The 20,578-nt window shown below is 36.8% G+C and overlaps 1 protein-coding gene across 16 annotated transcripts in view; it reads left to right on the forward strand.

Annotated features, from left to right (window-relative positions):
* Positions 1-20,528, forward strand: part of LOC125239068 — a 36,221-nt gene extending 15,693 nt beyond the window's left edge. The window contains exons 6-39 of one of the 16 annotated variants that reach the window (XM_048146534.1): positions 122-280; positions 443-520; positions 729-776; positions 1,061-1,105; positions 1,296-1,364; positions 1,780-2,039; positions 2,859-2,961; positions 3,324-3,365; positions 5,768-5,881; positions 6,484-6,642; positions 7,039-7,116; positions 7,770-7,817; positions 7,932-7,976; positions 8,305-8,373; positions 8,560-8,741; positions 9,530-9,632; positions 9,985-10,026; positions 10,642-10,755; positions 11,354-11,512; positions 11,909-11,986; positions 12,636-12,683; positions 12,798-12,842; positions 13,171-13,239; positions 13,425-13,610; positions 13,647-13,750; positions 13,840-13,942; positions 14,474-14,515; positions 15,013-15,126; positions 16,145-16,303; positions 17,606-17,683; positions 17,923-17,970; positions 18,166-18,210; positions 18,802-18,870; positions 19,931-20,528. In XM_048146534.1, the coding sequence (XP_048002491.1) occupies positions 122-280; positions 443-520; positions 729-776; positions 1,061-1,105; positions 1,296-1,364; positions 1,780-2,039; positions 2,859-2,961; positions 3,324-3,365; positions 5,768-5,881; positions 6,484-6,642; positions 7,039-7,116; positions 7,770-7,817; positions 7,932-7,976; positions 8,305-8,373; positions 8,560-8,741; positions 9,530-9,632; positions 9,985-10,026; positions 10,642-10,755; positions 11,354-11,512; positions 11,909-11,986; positions 12,636-12,683; positions 12,798-12,842; positions 13,171-13,239; positions 13,425-13,610; positions 13,647-13,750; positions 13,840-13,942; positions 14,474-14,515; positions 15,013-15,126; positions 16,145-16,303; positions 17,606-17,683; positions 17,923-17,970; positions 18,166-18,210; positions 18,802-18,870; positions 19,931-20,013 (3,188 nt within the window). In that variant the 3' untranslated portion in view covers positions 20,014-20,528. Of the gene's footprint in view, positions 1-121; positions 281-442; positions 521-728; positions 777-1,060; positions 1,106-1,295; positions 1,365-1,779; positions 2,040-2,858; positions 2,962-3,323; positions 3,366-5,767; positions 5,882-6,483; positions 6,643-7,038; positions 7,117-7,769; positions 7,818-7,931; positions 7,977-8,304; positions 8,374-8,559; positions 8,742-9,529; positions 9,633-9,984; positions 10,027-10,641; positions 10,756-11,353; positions 11,513-11,908; positions 11,987-12,635; positions 12,684-12,797; positions 12,843-13,170; positions 13,240-13,424; positions 13,751-13,839; positions 13,943-14,473; positions 14,516-15,012; positions 15,127-16,144; positions 16,304-17,605; positions 17,684-17,922; positions 17,971-18,165; positions 18,211-18,801; positions 18,871-19,930 lie in introns of all 16 variants that reach the window. The other 15 variants (XM_048146539.1, XM_048146544.1, XM_048146538.1 and 12 more) reach the window with 15 other exon arrangements.
* Positions 20,529-20,578: the final 50 nt, after the last annotated feature.

A 20,578-nucleotide genomic window follows, 5' to 3' on the forward strand; every position in this document is an offset into this window, starting at 1 on the left:
AAATGGCGAAGATCTACAGCTCACAGCCAGGTTTTTTGTCAATGGTGAACTCTAAAATATATGACGAAATGTTTCGGGCGAAATTTCCTCCAGTCTATTTATTGTACTAATATTCCTGCAGGTGACCGCGGCGTGTGCGCTCGAGGATGGAACGCCAAATTCGGCGTCAGCGGAGAGCTGTCGGTCGGTGCGTCCGCGCAGGCGTACATCAAACTCTTCGGCGTCGCCGATGCGCAGGCGCAGCTCGACGTGTACATCAACACCCTTTCTGGAGGAAAAGGTAAGTGAAACCTAAGCCTCTACCGTGAGTTTAAGACTTTTCAAATATTTTTTGTGCTAGATACCTACGGGGCTTCTAAACGGGTCATATTTTTACTGCAATATGTGGCCAGAAACGATTGGTGATTTTCTCTCAAAATTGATAAATATATTATTATTTCAGGACTTCAGTCTCTATCCAACAGTGGCTCCATCTACATCGTACTCAACCAACTGAACTCTCTCTGCGGTTACGTCGCCAGTAAGTATATTCGTTACTTTATTATTTTCTTTACATATATTTATCTTACTCAAAACATCTTTATAAAACTTTAAGTTACTTATATATTAATTTACCATTGTTTCTTGCATTGAACCTATAATTTACTCTTCTTTCCTTTTTTCGTGTACTCTCAATATGATTTGTATTTTACTATTGAATCGTTTTAAATCATATTTATTTTCTGCAGACTACAAGCAGATCTCAAGAAGTACCGTGACAGAAACGTTCGTCATCAGTAAGTATAAAAACTTCGTGTTTTCATTCATTTTCATGACTATCATTAATGTCATCATATCCTTTTAGTATTTCTGAATTTAAATTATCGTGGCATTTTTTTTATTTTTATTGTGATTATCAATTGTTTTAATTAGAAAACGTAAGTGAGACACAATTATACGTTAAACATATTTTAATAATCTATTGAAATGTTACCTATTTTTATTTGTAATCATATCACATATCTATTATTGTTTTTTTTTTTTTTCATGAATATTTTTATAACAACATCCTTTTTTTCAGTGATCTCTATCTCCGCTTCCGTCAGTAACTCTCGCAAGAAAGATTGTAAGTATATAATTACCTCCTAATTAATTATTTCCTTTACTCATTAGTTTTAGAGCATTTGACTGAGTCACTACAAAATACACATAAAAGACAAAGTACCTTTTGCTTTGTAGGCATAGGTTGCTATCAAATCAGTGGACCATCAAAATAAATACAAGAAATGAATTTAATATAATTGTATAATTTTCAGCTGGCAACCAACTCATTGACAATATCATACCTCAGTGCGGCAAATACTTCAAAGGAGCTGGATACCCAGGTAAGACAAGATACCAAGCGGATAAACGCAGATAAATATTTTATTACTTATCTACTTATTTGGATCGGTCGATCGGATTATCGATTCAGAAGCCGTGTTTTCATGTTAATCTTTTGAAAAGGCAATAATTGTCATAGTTTTATTTTATTTCACTTTTCATTGACAACGATAACTATATCTATGTCAGTAATTAATTGTGTAGAAATAATTACCTACTGTGAAGATTGACGTATGTGATAAACTTCAGCTGTGTGTAATTAATTTTGTGTAGAATCGCCACTAAGAGAAAGCAATAATGTCATAATTATCATAAACAGCGAATGATCCGATTAATAATGCCAATGTATAATGCCAATTTTAGCATAACGAAATCTTTTACCGTACACATATTAATCTAAAATGTATTTGTTTGTAGACATCACTAGTCGAGTAACCACGATCAAGAATACATGCAGCGGCGCAAATGGCGACAATGTCGACTGGGACGGAACCAACGGAGGCAGCACCGGAGGCAGCACTGGAGGCAACACCGGAGGCAACACCGGAGGCAGCACCGGAGGCAACACCGGAGGCAACACCGGAGGCAGCACCGGAGGCAGCACCGGAGGCAGCACTGGAGGCAGCACTGGAGGCAACACCGGAGGCAGCACCGGAGGCAACACTGGTGTCTCCGTAGTAAGATATCGATAAAATAATTTATATTGAAATAGCTAAGAATCTAACAGGTTACCCTGGAATACCATTTACCTTACGTAATCGACCTACCTTTCATTCGCACGAAGAGGTTTGCCTCTTCTTTCCTATTCCCGGTTGAATACAATCTGGGTGTATTCAAGTCAAGAGTGAATAGGCTATTACTGACCCAGTGAGCACTTTCCATCAGGTGCGACTAAGGTCAATCACTAGTCAGTTTAAGTATAATAAAAAAACCGGCCAAGAGCGTGTCGGGCCACGCTCAGTGTAGGGTTCCGTAGTTTTCCGTATTTTTCTCAAAAACTACTGAACCTATCAAGTTCAAAACAATTTTTCTAGAAAGTCTTTATAAAGTTCTACTTTTGTGATTTTTTTCATATTTTTTAAACATATGGTTCAAAAGTTAGAGGGGGGGGGACGCACTTTTTTTTCCTTTAGGAGCGATTATTTCCGAAAATATAAATATTATCAAAAAACGATCTTAGTAAACCCTTATTAATTTTTAAATACCTATCCAACAATATATCACACGTTGGGGTTGGAATGAAAAAAAATATCAGCCCCCACTTTACATGTAGGGGGGGTACCCTAATAAAACATTTTTTTCCATTTCTTATTTTTGCACTTTGTTGGTGTGATTGATATACATATTGGTACCAAATTTCAGCTTTCTAGCGCTAACGGTTACTGAGATTATCCGCGGACGGACGGACGGACAGACAGACATGGCGAAACTATAAGGGTTCCTAGTTGACTACGGAACCCTAAAAAAGATATTTAATAAAAATATTATTTCTTCAGGGCGTCAATCTCGGTCTTGGAGGAATCCTCAACGGAGTCTTCAAAGTCATCAAGGGCGTCGCCAACACCGCTCTCACTGCTTTGAACGCCGTTGTCAACATTGGTATGATATTTAACAGTTGTTTTACTCGTCATCATTCGCTTGTCCTTATCCGAATTATTTGGAGTCGGACCAGCATGTCTTCTTCTTCCACACCTCTCTATCGGACGTCATTTCATCATTCACTTGTATTCGTTTCATATCCTCTCTCACACAGTCCTTCTACCTTTTCTTCGGCTTTCCTCTCCCGCATCCTTATTCCACATTCATCCGTAATACTTGTCTCGTAACATGACTTTCATCCCTCCGCATCACATGACCGTACCAAGCAAAGCGGTTTACTTTATTACATTTATATTTCACATGAATTAACGAATTTGTTTGTATAATTTTAGAAAGCAACTGATTGTTTCTCTTCTTTTCAGTTATCCGTACGTTGAAGGATGTCTTCGATGTCGTTGGGAACTGTAAGTTTAATTTTACTTAATTTAAGCGTCCTTTTATTATATTAGTATTAAGTACTTTGTACTACAATAAGATGTTTGTGTTACTAACAGTAGACAAATTGCAAAACATTTTCAAAATTTCCGAAGATTACTGGAAATTTTCATTAGCAAATTTTGATGCAAGCTGCCATTCATTCTCTTTAAGATTAGGATCATCATCCTTTCGTTATCCCGGCATTTTCCACGGCTCATGGTAGCCTGGGGTCCGCTTTGACAATTAATCCTAGGATTTGGCGTAGGCACTAGTTTTACGAAAGCGATTGCCATCTGACCTTCCAACCCGAAGGGTAACTAGGCCTTATTGGAATTAGTCCGGTTTCCTCACAGTGTTTTCCTTCACCGAAAAGCGACTGGCAAATATCAAATGACATTTCGCACATAAGTTCCGAATAACTCATTGGTACGAGCCGGGGTTCAAACCCGCGACCTCCGGATCGAAAATCGTACGCTCTTACCGCTAGGCTCTTACCTGCGCTTCTCTTTATGATTAGGATGTACGAGCCCCAATGCAAATGATATCGTCTAGTATGAAAAAAATATTATGTCCTAACTTCGACCTCAAAATTCAGGATGAATTAGATGATTAGTAGAACATGTAACATAAAAACAAGAGAGCTTATAATGCATATTTTATTTATTCAAAACATAAATTAACAATTTTCCTCACTAGTAAACAAAAAAACATAATTTCACCAAATGTAACACTCGCAAAAATGTTCGTCTTCAGCGTAGCCGATGCAGAAAAGAACAACTACCACTTGGTGGCGTCACCTTTTGCATCTAAAACGGCCTTAATTCTGAGCGGCATTGTATCTACCAACTGTCTATACTCCTCAGGGGTTATTCCATTCCAGACACCCACAAGTTTCTCCTTAAAATCAGCTTTGGATTTAGAAGGATCTTTTCGCAACTTTTTCTTCATTTACCACTACAAAGTTTTTATGGGAGACAAGTCTGGACTGCTGGATGGCCATGATATGGTAGGAATTTGTTTTTGTTTCAGCCACTCCATCGTTGTCTTGCCAGTATGACATAAAGGCACCATCTTGTTGAAAAGTAAATCCATTTATATACTTGAACTTTCTTATAGACGGTAGTGAACTCTATTCCAAGATGCTTTTGTATTTCTCTGCATTGACGGTTCCATCTATAAATTGCAGACATCCCACACCCTGTGCCGACATACAGCCCCAAATCATTTAAAGATACTGGAAACTACACCTTGCGTTCAAGACAGTCTTTGTGAAATGCATCTCCTTTTTTATAAATATTAAGTTAAGTAGTAAGATATTCTCATGTAAGTGAATTTGTAATTCTTATGGGAATAAATAATCTTTAACCGTAAATGCATCTCCTTTTTCTTGAATGACTTTACTTCGTTCATCGCCAACTATGACCTCAAATTTGGATTTGTCGCTCCATATTATTTTTCGCCACTGATCGGCAGTCCAGTTTCTGTACTTTTGTCCAAATTTCAACCTGTTAGTTTTCTGCTTTTGAGTAAGTAATGGTTTCTGTTTAGCGGTGTGAAAACCGAAGCCCATTATTTTCATTACTGTCTTTCAGGTATCGACTGAAATGTTTATTTTGATCGCGTCATGCCATAGTTAGGTAAGTTCTCCTGCTCTTGCATGACGATTTTTCCTGATGATGCTCCTCAAAATCCTGTTTTCTCTTTGGCAGTTATTCTTCGACGGCCAGATTTATTTAAACAGGAGACGGTTCCGTGTTTTAGTTGATGCTGAATGATTGTATGCGCCGTAGATCTTGGCAAAAAAAGGTCTTTGGATATTTTGGAACGTAGATTTGCCGCTATTGTTACTGGAAATTATAATTTTCCTCACTGATTCAGGCACCGACTTACCTCTTGCTATTTTGGTATAAAAATGTTGTAGAATAATTATATTTTTTACAGAATTTACCTTTTTATGTAGCCGTATATCATATCAGACGACTTATAATATTATTAATTCAATTTAAAATATTATTGTATAATATAAATCTTACTAAACTATTTTTATTTAAAATAGACGACCTATTATGCCTCAAATATGAACTAGGCGTATTTTTTTGCTTTAGATATGTTATTTTTATGATATGATTATATTAAAACATATAACATTAGGGCATTTTGTACGGCGCAAGATTAAACTAGTTTTAATGGCTTAGTGTGTCGTGTATTCCATTTATCATCAAAGTCAATCTGGGTTTAAACACCAGTTTCGGAAATAAATATCGCACGTTGAAGTGTGACTAGACGATATCATTTGCATTGGGGCTCGTAGTACGAAATTTTCTCAACGATTGATAATCGTCATTTATTTAATTTATGATGTCTTTGACTTGTGAATCCTCTGTTCCAGTGATCCTGGTCCTCGAAGTGACCCTCGACAACTTGGTGTCTGGTCTCGGCTTCCTCTTCGTTCGTCTGGTCGCTGGCATCCTCAAGATCGCCGTCTGTATCCTCGGTCTGCCAGGTAATTTAGACATCATTGTTGACATCATCTACAATTTAATTACTGAATGTCTTTATAATTTCATTGACCCCATGACTAATAATTACTGACATACTAGTATCATCAGCATGGGATTCTTCGTCGGGATACGCAACACGTCAAAAAAATAGGATAGTTTTTCGATGCGATGGAAGGCTGAAGATCTTGGTCTCATTATATCCTGTCTCTGATGCATGGAAATGTTTTATTACTTCTATCTACTAGTCGGTATCCCAGAGGCATCAGATATTTAAACATTCGTCGTCATCTTATAGTTATAATTAGAGTTGTCGCAGTGTTGCGTTTTTTTTCCAGCTTACTTTGAGGCCTTGTTTTTAATTCAATAATATATTATGATATTTTCTCCAACCATCAATCCTAAAGATGTAACAAGAGCCCATATAATTTCATCCCAAACATTTTTTTAAGTAAATAACGAAGTCAACACTTTATTCTACCACCAATATGGTAGTACAATTTTAGTGCCTATTTTGTATTCAAAAAATCTTTAAGAAAGTTATTGGGTTGAAACATGGTTAAAATCTGCAATGCTGGATTGATGTTAAAAATGATTTGTGTCACAGGAGACAGCGGAATCTGCGCTAAAGGCTGGAACGCCAAGTTTGGCATAGAGGGAGAGCTTTCTACTGGAGCCACCGTCGAGGATTGCATCGAGCTGTTCGACCTTGTTGAAGCTCAGGCGGAGCTCGATGGTTACATCAATATCCTTTCTGGAGGAAACGGTATGTTTAGCGTTACCATCAGTACGTGTTTCATTAATATTGATATTCTTGGGTGTCGTAGAGACTTTGGGATATGCGAGAGGCTGGGAACATATTACTGCAATGTCACAATTCCGTTTTCTTTCAACCCCTTTTTTGCCAAGAGTGGCAGTGGAACTTGAGTAGTTTCATGTGACCTGTCTGCCCCTTTATGAGGTACAGGCGTGATTGTATGTATGTATTTTCATTGATATAAACTTTTTCTTTTATTATTTTTATTTTATTTTATATCACGAGACAGTTTTTGAATTTGCCTCCGAAGTCTAGAGGATAGCCTTGTCTTCTTCAAATCTAGGCTCATCGCTATATTCAAAACAATCTTTATTGACTACATTTATTATTGTATTGGTATTTCAGGACTGCAATCTCTGTCGAACAAGGGTTCCATCTACATCGTCCTCAACCAAGTCAACACTCTCTGCGGTTACATCACCAGTAAGTAATTTAATATCATTTACTCGACGTTTGAGAGGTTCATGTTTCAGAAGAATTATTTCAAGGATATTTTTATATTAAAAATGGAAAGATTTACGCTTCCGGCGGGACTCGAACCCGCATCAGCCGCAGTCTATGCGGTCGGTCGCGCTGCAGATGTAGTGCGAAATGGGTTTCCTTCGTATTTTTCCGGAAACGTTCGTATCTGTCATGCTAGTTCAGTCAATGTCAGTACATCTTGTACTGAGACTGACTGAAATAGCATGACACATTCGGACGTTTCCGTAACAATACAAAAGCAAATCTTTTCGCAGTACATCTGTATGGAAGCCACGCCGGACTTCGCAAATCTTTCCATTCCTTTCTTTATCCACACACACCTTTGGGGTAACTTGAAGTATCGTTAGCGGACGTTTCCGCTTGTTTCAAATTTTATTTCTATGAAGTTCTATTATTATTTGGTTCACTAAGATAGTCGTTCAATCAACGTTGTTATTGATTAAATTATTAGGTACAGTTTTTTTGTTAATTTGTAATTTTGTAATCTTTTGCTGAGATAATAAAATATCTTCTTCAAATAATTTTCACAATTTATGTTTTTAGTATACCTACACATCTGTACTGTTTCTAATATTTATATTATTTCTGTACAGATTATGAGCAGATCACCAAGGAGACCGTCACCCAAACCTTCGTTATCAGTAAGTACTTATTCAAATATATTTTAAAAATAAACAACAGGGGTTTTCAGTTCTCTTTTTTCCCTGCTACGAAATTTTCATTATTTACATTATCTCATTTTAATTTTTTTACAGTGACCACTATCTCCGCTTCCATCAGTAACTCTCTCCAATCTAACTGTAAGTATTCATCATATTTTTACTTTACTTATTGATATTGTTTTCATCAACGTTCATTTGTATGACGTTTACAATAAATTATTGAGCTTCTACTTTTTCTTCTGAAGTTTCAATTTTAACATCTACTTTATTATTATCATACTATTCTTTCTTGAGTACTTTTATTTTACTTTGATGGTAAATGTCTCTTCTATCACTGCAAAGTTACCTTCGGCAGACTTTGTTTCGCAGACATTTCTGTTTCTTACATTTTGTTTAAATTTTAGTATTATTGCTTCTATTTCTACATTAATTAGTTCAATTTACAAATATTATTGTAATATTTCAGCTGGAACCGAAGTGATCGACAACCTAGTTAGCAAATGCGGACCATACTTCACACAATCCGGATACACAGGTAACTAAAAATATGTTCTTACCACTTGTAACAATATCGAATTCACTTCCAAGGTCATCCATTTAACATTTCTTATTTCTTCTTCTTCTTCCTTTCGTGTCGAAATTTCTTTGTTTCAAACATTTAAGTATATTTCCTTTCTTGACAATGATTAAAATATTTCGTCATATTTTACCTTTTTTGTAGATATCACCATTCAAATAACCGTCATCAAACGAACTTGCGATGCTGCCAACGGTGACAATGTTGACTGGAACGGCAATGGTAACAACGGAGGCAGCACTGGAGGCAGCACCGGAGGCAGCACTGGAGGCAACACCGGAGGCAGCACCGGAGGCAGCACTGGAGGCAACACTGGTGTCTCCGTAGTAAGATATCGATAAAATAATTTATATTGAAATAGCTAAGAATCTAACAGGTTACCCTGGAATACCATTTACCTTACGTAATCGACCTACCTTTCATTCGCACGAAGAGGTTTGCCTCTTCTTTCGTATTCCCGGTTGAATACAATCTGGGTGTATTCAAGTCAAGAGTGAATAGGCTATTACTGACCCAGTGAGCACTTTCCATCAGGTGCGACTAAGGTCACTAGTCAGTTTAAGTATAATAAAAAAACCGGCCAAGAGCGTGTCGGGCCACGCTCAGTTTCTCAAAAACTACTGAACCTATCAAGTTCAAAACAATTTTCCTAGAAAGTCTTTATAAAGTTCTACTTTTGTGATTTTTTTCATATTTTTTAAACATATGGTTCAAAAGTTAGAGGGGGGGGGACGCACTTTTTTTCCTTTAGGAGCGATTATTTCCGAAAATATAAATATTATCAAAAAACGATCTTAGTAAACCCTTATTCATTTTTAAATACCTATCCAACAATATATCACACGTTGGGGTTGGAATGAAAAAAAATATCAGCCCCCACTTTACATGTAGGGGGGGTACCCTAATAAATCATTTTTTTCCATTTCTTATTTTTGCACTTTGTTGGCGTGATTGATATACATATTGGTACCAAATTTCAGCTTTCTAGCGCTAACGGTTACTGAGATTATCCGCGGACGGACGGACGGACAGACAGACATGGCGAAATTATAAGGGTTCCTAGTTGACTACGGAACCCTAAAAAAGATATTTAATAAAAATATTATTTCTTCAGGGCGTCAATCTCGGTCTTGGAGGAGTCCTCAACGGAGTCTTCAAAGTCATCAAGGGCGTCGCCAACACCGCTCTCACTGCTTTGAACGCCGTTGTCAACATTGGTATGATATTTAACAGTTGTTTTACTCATCATCATTCGCTTGTCCTTATCCGAATTATTTGGAGTCGGACCAGCATGTCTTCTTCTTCCACACCTCTCTATCGGACGTCATTTCATAATTCACTTGTATTCGTTTCATATCCTCTCTCACACAGTCCTTCTACCTTTTCTTCGGCTTTCCTCTCTATTCCACATTCATCCGTAATACTTGTCTCGTAACATGACTTCATCCCTCCGCATCACATGACCGTACCACGCAAAGCGGTTTACTTTATTACATTTATATTTCACATGAATTGACGAATTTGTTTGTATAATTTTAGAAAGCAACTGATTGCTTCTCTTCTTTTCAGTTATCCGTACATTGAAGGATGTCTTCGATGTCGTTGGAAACTGTAAGTTTAATTTTACTTAATTTAAGCGTCCTTTTATTATATTAGTATTAAGTACTTTGTACTACAATAAGATGTTTGTGTTACTAACAGTAGACAAATTGCAAAACATTTTCAAAATTTCCGAAGATTACTGGAAATTTTCATTAGCAAATTTTGATGCAAGCTGCCATTCATTCTCTTTAAGATTAGGATCATCATCCTTTCGTTATCCCGGCATTTTCCACGGCTCATGGTAGCCTGGGGTCCGCTTTGACAATTAATCCCAAGATTTGGCGTAGGCACTAGTTTTACGAAAGCGATTGCCATCTGACCTTCCAACCCGAAGGGTAACTAGGCCTTATTGGAATTAGTCCGGTTTCCTCACAATGTTTTCCTTCACCGAAAAGCGACTGGCAAATATCAAATGACATTTCGCACATAAGTTCCGAATAACTCATTGGTACGAGCCGGGGTTCAAACCCGCGACCTCCGGATCGAAAATCGTACGCTCTTACCGCTAGGCTCTTACCTGCGCTTCTCTTTATGATTAGGATGTAGTACGAAATTTTCTCAACGATTGATAATCGTCATTTATTTAATTTATGATGTCTTTGACTTGTGAATCCTCTGTTCCAGTGATCCTGGTCCTCGAAGTGACCCTCGACAACTTGGTGTCTGGTCTCGGCTCCCTCTTCGTTCGTCTGGTCGCTGGCATCCTCAAGATCGCCGTCTGTATCCTCGGTCTGCCAGGTAATTTAGACATCATTGTTGACATCATCTACAATTTAATTACTGAATGTCTTTATAATTTCATTGACCCCATGACTAATAATTACTGACATACTAGTATCATCAGCATGGGATTCTTCGTCGGGATACGCAACACGTCAAAAAAATAGGATAGTTTTTCGATGCGATGGAAGGCTGAAGATCTTGGTCTCATTATATCCTGTCTCTGATGCATGGAAATGTTTTATTACTTCTATCTACTAGTCGGTATCCCAGAGGCATCAGATATTTAAACATTCGTCGTCATCTTATAGTTATAATTAGAGTTGTCGCAGTGTTGCGTTTTTTTCCAGCTTACTTTGAGGCCTTGTTTTTAATTCAATAATATATTATGATATTTTCTCCAACCATCAATCCTAAAGATGTAACAAGAGCCCATATAATTTCATCCCAAACATTTTTTTAAGTAAATAACGAAGTCAACTTTATTCTACCACCAATATGGTAGTACAATTTTAGTGCCTATTTTGTATTCAAAAAATATTTAAGAAAGTTATTGGGTTGAAACATGGTTAAAATCTGCAATGCTGGATTGATGTTAAAATGATTTGTGTCACAGGAGACAGCGGAATCTGCGCTGAAGGCTGGAACGCCAACTTTGGCATAGAGGGAGAGCTTTTTACTGGAGCCACCGTCGAGGATTGCATCGAGCTGTTCGACCTTGTTAAAGCTCAGGCGGAGCTCGATGGTTACATCAATATCCTTTCTGGAGGAAACGGTATGTTTAGCGCTACCATCAGTACGTGTTTCATTAATATTGATATTCTTGGGTGTCGTAGAAACTTTGGGATATGCGAGAGGCTGGGAACCTATTACTGCAATGTCACAATTCCGTTTTCTTTCAACCCCTTTTTTGCCAAGAGTGGCACTGGAACTTGAGTAGTTTCATGTGACCTGTCTGCCCCTTTATGGGGTACAGGCGTGATTGTATGTATGTATTTTCATTGATATAAACTTTTTCTTTTATTATTTTTATTTTATTTTATATCACGAGACAGTTTTTGAATTTGCCTCCGAAGTCTAGAGGATAGCCTTGTCTTCTTCAAATCTAGGCTCATCGCTATATTAAAAACAATCTTTATTGACTACATTTATTATTATATTGGTATTTCAGGACTGCAATCTCTGTCGAACAAGGGTTCCATCTACATCGTCCTCAACCAAGTCAACACTCTCTGCGGTTACATCACCAGTAAGTAATTTAATATCATTTACTCGACGTTTGAGAGGTTCATGTTTCAGAAGAATTATTTCAAGGATATTTTTATATTAAAAATGGAAAGATTTACGCTTCCGGCGGGACTCGAACTCGCATCAGCCGCAGTCTATGCGGTCGGTCGCGCTGCAGATGTAGTGCGAAATGGGTTTCCTTCGTATTTTTCCGGAAACGTTCGTATTTGTCATGCTAGTTCAGTCAATGTCAGTACATCTTGTACTGAGACTGACTGAAATAGCATGACACATTCGGACGTTTCCGTAACAATACAAAAGCAAATCTTTTCGCAGTACATCTGTATGGAAGCCACGCCGGACTTCGCAAATCTTTCCATTCCTTTCTTTATCCACACACACCTTTGGGGTAACTTGAAGTATCGTTAGCGGACGTTTCCGCTTGTTTCAAATTTTATTTCTATGAAGTTCTATTATTATTTGGTTCACTAAGATAGTCGTTCAATCAACGTTGTTATTGATTAAATTATTAGGTACAGTTTTTTTGTTAATTTGTAATTTTGTAATCTTTTGCTGAGATAATAAAATATCTTCTTCAAATAATTTTCACAATTTATGTTTTTAGTATACACATCTGTACTGTTTCTAATATTTATATTATTTCTGTACAGATTATGAGCAGATCACCAAGGAGACCGTCACCCAAACCTTCGTTATCAGTAAGTACTTATTCAAATATATTTTAAAAATAAACAACAGGGGTTTTCAGTTCTCTTTTTTCCCTGCTACGAAATTTTCATTATTTACATTATCTCATTTTAATTTTTTTACAGTGACCACTATCTCCGCTTCCATCAGTAACTCTCTCCAATCTAACTGTAAGTATTCATCATATTTTTACTTTACTTATTGATATTGTTTTCATCAACGTTCATTTGTATGACGTTTACAATAAATTATTGAGCTTCTACTTTTTCTTCTGAAGTTTCAATTTTAACATCTACTTTATTATTATCATACTATTCTTTCTTGAGTACTTTTATTTTACTTTGATGGTAAATGTCTCTTCTATCACTGCAAAGTTACCTTCGGCAGACTTTGTTTCGCAGACATTTCTGTTTCTTACATTTTGTTTAAATTTTAGTAATATTGCTTCTATTTCTACATTAATTAGTTCAATTTACAAATATTATTGTAATATTTCAGCTGGAACCGAAGTGATCGACAACCTCGTTAGCAAATGCGGACCATACTTCACACAATCCAGATACCCAGGTAACTAAAAATATGTTCTTACCACTTGTAACAATATCGAATTCACTTCCAAGGTCATCCATTTAACATTTCTTATTTCTTCTTCTTCTTCCTTTCGTGTCTAAATTTCTTTGTTTCAAACATTTAAGTATATTTCCTTTCTTGACAATGATTAAAAATTTCGTCATATTTTACCTTTTTTGTAGATATTACCGTTCAATTAACCGTCATCAAACAAACTTGCGATGCTGCCAATGGTGACAATGTTGACTGGAACGGCAATGGTAACAACGGAGGCAACACTGGAGGCAACACTGGAGGCAACACCGGAGGCAGCACCGGAGGCAACACTGGAGGCAACACCGGAGGCAGCACTGGAGGCAACACCGGAGGCAACTCTGGAGGCAACACCGGAGGCAGCACTGGAGGCAGCACCGGAGGCAACTCTGGAGGCAGCACTGGAGGCAACACCGGAGGCAGCACCGGAGGCAACTCTGGAGGCAGCACTGGAGGCAACACTGGCGTTTCCGTGGTAAGATACTCATTCAAAAAAGCAACTAAATAAACTTAAAATTGATGATGGTACTGTACTATGTTAATAAAATCATATGTTTTCCCCAGGGCATCAATCTCGGTCTTGGAGGAGTCCTCAACGGAGTGTTCAAGGTCATCAAGGGCGTCGCCAACACCGCGCTCACTGCTTTGAACGCCGTTGTCAACATTGGTATGATATTTTATACGTTATATATTACTAGCTTTTGCCCGCAGCTCCGCTCGCGTTAAATTCTCCATACAAACTTCCACCACCCATATCAGGGAAGTGGGGGGTTAGAAAGACACAAAAAGTAGCCTATGTCACTCTCCATCCCTTCAACTATCTCCACTTAAAAATTCTTCGCTCCGTTTTGCCGTGAACAAACAGACACACACACTTTCCCATTTATTATATTAGTATATTTGGATTTTAAGAACTCCTAGTAGCAATGGTAGCTCATAATTCTTATTAGAATTAGCAACAACTGTTAAAATTATGACTGTCTTCTTCTTAATGCCCTGTTGTAACTCATTCATGATCTATATACACAGTCCAGTCATTTACTTGTATTTTATGTTTCATGTTGTTCTCTTCTTCTTGTTAAGTTTTTTGGCATTCACCTTTTGTTGAGTCTGTATTTTAAACTGCATTTGAAATAAACGTTTACTTATCATTTTTATCTTATGAACCAACCCAACTGATTTGTTCTCTTCATTCCAGTTATCCGTACCTTGAAGGATGTCTTCGACGTCGTTGGAAACTGTAAGTTCGATCATTTGACTAGTTTTAATAATAGCATCATAGTTTGGGTTAAGTATTTTTCCTTTTTCACTAATAGATAAAATGAACATCTAATAATAATCTTTAATTAACACAAGAATCAGATTATCAATTTTTATTTATTCCTTTTTTGCTATCTGATTTTTTTTTCTAGTTTTACAAGTTTTTATTGGCTTAGTTTAAATTACCCCACCGATCTTTGTGCTCTCGTTATGTGCACCGACATTTGTCATCAGATGTTTTTTAAAGAATTTTCTTTATCAAGTTGAGTTGTCTTTTTTTTTTTTTTGCGATAAAAACTTATACTGAACTGAGGGGGGACTGAAATCTTCTCGAGGCTGAGGCGTAGGGTTAGAGCCGGCGTAGCTTTATTTGACGTTCATATGCGCATTGTAATATGCCTACTTGAAAAATAAATATTTCATTTTCATTTTTCATTTTATCTAGTTCCTATCCGATTATTAAATCCTGTGTTCTAGTGATCCTGGTTCTCCAAGTGACACTCAACAACTTGGTGTCTGGTCTCGGCTCCTTCTTCGTCCGTCTGGTCGCTTGCATCATCAAGATCGCCGTCTGCATTCTTGGACTCCCAGGTAACTTCAACATTATTATTCTCTTCACTGTCTATATCAACCTTCTTATAGAATTTAACATTACTAATGCAAATCAGAAATTATTGTATATTTACTACCACTGCTACGTTTATTACGTTTAAAGAAAACATTAAAATAGTCTTTAGTAACGTTAGACTCTTCATTTTCTTCTGGCCTTGTCCTATTTTAATTGGAGCTAGTTCTCCAATCCTCTTTCTCCAGAAGTATAGCCCTATAATTTTTAGGGTTCCGTAGTCAACTAGGAACCCTTATAGTTTCGCCATGTCTGTCTGTCTGTCCGTCCGTCCGTCCGTCCGTCCGTCCGCGGATAATCTCAGTAACCATTAGCACTAGAAAGCTGAAATTTGGTACCAATATGTATATCAATCACGCCAACAAAGTGCAAAAATAAAAAATGGGAAAAAATGTTTTATTAGGGTACCCCCCCCCCCTACATGTAAAGTGGGGGCTGAATTTTTTTTTATTCCAACCACAACGTGTGATATATTGTTGGATAGGTATTTAAAAATGAATAAGGGTTTACTAAGATCATTTTTTGATAATATTAATATTTTCGGAAATAATCGCTCCTAAAGGAAAAAAAAAGTGCGTCCTTCTAACTTTTGAACCATATGTTTAAAAAATATGAAAAAAATCACAAAAGTAGAACTTTATAAAGACTTTCTAGGAAAATTGTTTTTAACTGGATAGGTTCAGTAGTTTTTGAGAAAAATACGGAAAACTACGGAACCCTACACTGAGCGTGGCCCGACACGCTCTTGGCCGGTTTTTTTTATTCTGATATTTAAATAATTCGGAGCCTTGAGGAAACAAGTTTACAAAGCTTAATCGTCGACGATCTTCCAACCTAAAATTAAATCTTTTACTCGTGATATTTTCCTTTATCGTTAACGGCGGGTTACTTATAGTTAATAAAAGTAGCTCCGAAGCCAATGCTGACAGGATTAGAAAATTTATGGTGTCTTAAGTTTTTAATGAGATTCTTCTCGTGTTACAGGAGACAGCGGAGTCTGCGCTAAGGGCTGGAACGCTAAGTTCGGCGTGCAAGGAGAACTCTCAGTCGGCGCCACCCCCGGAACTTGCATCAAACTCTTCGGCCTTGCAGACGCTCAGGCACAACTCAACGGTTACATCAACACCATCTCTGGAGGAAATGGTATGTTCATCTTTATTACATTTCTTGTCGGAGCCGTAATCGTCGTTGTCATAATCATATCACGGCCAGCAGATAGCTTCACAACCCGTTGCCATCCTCCCGAGCCCTTCTTGTAATATTTTTGTAACTGATCTATTATTTTTTGCCTAAGTAGGTATTTTCAATGTATTGGGTACTTTATTTTTTTGATTAACATGGAAAGTAACGCCTGATTTCAACAATTATTGGTTACCCTACTTTTGTCTTTAATTGCCTGCCTTTATGTTTGTACAAGTGTCAATTATCAGTACATTTACGATTATTTTAAAACGAGATTAACTGGCATTATCATGATAAGATAAGATAAGATAAGATAAGATAAGATAAGATAAATCGTTTATTTGCAAGAATACTTATTTCTAGAATACACAGGTGTTATTATGTAGGATGGTGTACAGTATTCAGTCGCACAAAACGACATGCAAAATATTTTACATAAAAATACTATACCTATACTAAATATAGCTATAATTTAAAATTCAATTCCATTTCAACAACATAATTCATAATAAAAGATTCACAACGTAATACATGCTTAATATTTTAATTTTAATTATTCTAATTCTATCAACTATCATATTCTAAATATTCTTTCACGCTGTAAAAACAGTGTTCTAGAAGAAAACTGGTGACTTTCTTCTTATACTCTAGAGCATTTAGTGTCTTAATAGTATCGGGAAGACTATTATAAATAACTATGCACATGTTGTACGCATTCTTCTTATATATATCCAAGTTGCACCGAGGTTGGTATAGAAGGTTTTGGTATTGGGTTCTTTGGCTTGAGAAATACTCCGATCTCATATGGAATAAGTCTGGACGGCTTTTTACAAGCAACAGTGCTTTTTTAATATACATGCAAGGCAGTGGTAATATTTTTAATTTCTGAAATAGTGGCCGGCAGGTATCCATTACCCAGGCTTTCATTATTGCACGGACACATTTCTTTTGCAATATAAATGCTCGTTCGAAATCAACAGAATTTCCCCACAGTAATAGTCCATAATTTAGAACTGAAGATACCACTTACTTATAATATCAATTTATTCAACGACGTTGTTAGTATCTTTTCATTATCGATTCCTCTGTTTCTTCTGACTCTTTAGCATTTTCTCTTGAATTAAGTTTTCACCATAAATAAAATTATCAATTTTAATTTTATCAATATGAATGCAAAGTTTTGCGTCGTGAGATTCTAAAGCCATCGAACCTTCAATAATTATTTCATTTTCTTTATTATCTAATGTTGTGTTTGTCTTTCAGGACTGAAATCTCTGTCAAACAAGGGTTCCGTCTACATCGTTCTCAACCAAGTCAACACTCTCTGCGGTTACATCACCAGTAAGTGTTTCTAGAATTTTTAGGACTTGTGAGAGTTGCCTTACATTTATACCAGTACAGTTCTCACTCGCACATCTCCTACAGTAACTTTGAGTAGTAATATCGACTCAAAAATAGACAGCAACTGGAAGATTTATATTCTTAATTTATTTGTAAGATCTTTGCACCACGTTGTTGTTTTTGTTATGTACTAAGTACCATATATGTCTATAAATTCATATTTATCTTATTTTCTCCAGACTACCAGCAGATCTCCAAAGAAACCGTAACCGAGACCTTCGTCGTCAGTAAGTATAATACTTAACTTTTTTTTTAAATACCTACTTGTTGAATAAGCGTTTGTTCAATTTCTATCATCATCAATTTTGCTTATTATTAAAATGTCATCTTTCATATTGTTTGTTCCGAGTATTCTACTGTTTTCTGCGTTTTGTCCTTTTGTTTTTACTGTAATACATAAGGAGATTATCTTTAATTTTCAGTCACCACCGTATCTGCATCCATCAGTAACTCCCGCAAAACGAACTGTAAGTTTATTATTACTATTTAATACATCTTCCTGTTCTATCTATACATTTATTTTAATTTTAATGTCTATCGGTCTTTTATTTTTAGTTTTAGTTTAATAATTAGCTTCAATTTAAATACTATTTATCTGTCTATCTAATATTATCCTGCATCGTCATATTTTCTGCGAAATTTTTAATTTATATCGAATAAACCCATCTTTTCATTTCCGATTTTTGTTTTCGTCAGATGTTGATGAAAATTTGTAGTAAGATATTTCCTTCTTCTGTAATTCATTGTCCGCAGCGATAGCAAGGTCTACGTTTTAACACGAGCAATTTGCTTTTGTATGTCCGGATGTCTCGCTCTACAGGTCGCAATTTTCAACCGATTCGCGTGAAATTTTGTGACCGGATTCCATAGAATTTTTTTGTCGTCCCAGATTTTGGATATTGTTCAAAATGACAAGTCATGCGGCCTCGTAATAACTTCTTTAATCTTGCTCTAAGTTATTACATTCGACAGAGAATCATATAACATTTTCCGGAGAAAAGTTATCTTGATAATTCGACGCATGCGATGGTGATGATTAAAATATTATTATTTTCCAGCTGGATCGGAAATCGTTGAAAACCTGGTGAACAAGTGCGGCCCGTACTTCGCTCAGTCCGGATACCCAGGTAAATAACAAAATATAACGGTATTCTTAAGACCCAGAGTACAAAATCAAAATCAGAGTACCTATTACCTAACCAACGGCACAATTTTTAGGGTTCCGTAGTCAACTAGGAACCCTTATAGTTTCGCCATGTCTGTCTGTCCGTCCGTCCGTCCGTCCGCGGATAATCTCAGAAACCGTTAGCACTAGAAAGCTGAAATTTGGTACCAATATGTATATCAATCACGCCAACAAAGTGCAAAAATAAAAAATGGAAAAAAATGTTTTATTAGGGTACCCCCCCTACATGTAAAGTGGGGGCTGATTTTTTTTTCATTCCAACCCCAACGTGTGATATATTGTTGGATAGGTATTTAAAAATGAATAAGGGTTTACTAAGATCGTTTTTTGATAATACTAATATTTTCGGAAATAATCGCTCCTAAAGGAAAAAAAAGTGCGTCCCCCCCCCTCTAACTTTTGAACCATATGTTTAAAAAATATGAAAAAAATCACAAAAGTAGAGCTTTATAAAAACTTTCTAGAAAAATTGTTTTGAACTTGATAGGTTCAGTAGTTTTTGAGAAAAATACGAAAAACTACGGAACCCTACACTGAGCGTGGCCCGACACGCTCTTGGCCGGTTTTTTTTTATACCACGTCGGTGGCAAACAGGTATACGGTCCGCGTGATGGAAAGAGGTCACCGTAACCTGTGAACGCCTGCAACACAAGGGGTGTCACGTGCGCGTTGTCGACCCATTAGAAATTTCTTAATTTTGGCCCTAAAACAGGCAAATTGTAGAAGGCTTGAAAAATGTAGAACTCTGGCCAAATTGTCTTCATGAAACGCGTGCCTTCCTAAACCTTGACGTTGGTGGAATCATCAACGAGCCATAACACTTAAACATTGATTGAAAATGTCGGGGCGAAGCTTTAATCAATCTGTAGGTATAAGATTTTTTTTTCTAGCTTTCTCTTGTGTTCCACTGCTGGGCAAAGGCCTGCCCTTTCTTCTGACACCCATCACAATTGCGTGTAAGAATGTCTTATATTTAATACCTATTTATTCTTCTTTTATAGATATCACCAAGAAAGTGACGGTCATCAAGCAGACCTGCAACGCTGCCAACGGCGATAACGCCAATTGGGACGGCAAGAATTAAGAAACCGGAAGCTTATAGTGTGTAACTCTACATCAAAGAACGCGAGTGCAAAACCTCTCTATAAATAAAAGGACCAAAGACAACAAACTTTCGATATCATACATAAAAAAAAAAGTTTATTTGCCAAAAAGTGTTACAAGTATTTTACCCTTGACCACCACACTAGGCGAGGCCTGTCTCGTGGAGGCAGTCCAAACATTACCATTTACATTTTTCCTACGCTGAAGAAACAATTCTAAAGACTTACAGTATAAATATTTAAGACTATGACTAAAGCTAACCAGACTTAACAAAGGACCAGACTTAAAAGGGATCAAGTCCTCTGATCGAGCCGGGAATTGAACCCAGGTGCAATTCTGGTGGAATCCTATTGCAAAACTGAGATATCTAAACTCTTATTAAAACAATGTGCCCTCTTTAAAACAATGGTTCTATCGACTGTCCCCTATCCTAGCTTTTGCACCCTTCTAGCCCTGTATGTGTTATACTTACCAAAATAAAGGTGTTCTTGCAACTTCAGTTATTTTATTTAAGTCCCTACATGGCGACCCCGCCAGTACTATAC

Source organism: Leguminivora glycinivorella, chromosome 25 (assembly GCF_023078275.1).
Source record: "Leguminivora glycinivorella isolate SPB_JAAS2020 chromosome 25, LegGlyc_1.1, whole genome shotgun sequence".
Taxonomy (NCBI): Eukaryota; Metazoa; Arthropoda; class Insecta; order Lepidoptera; family Tortricidae; genus Leguminivora; species Leguminivora glycinivorella.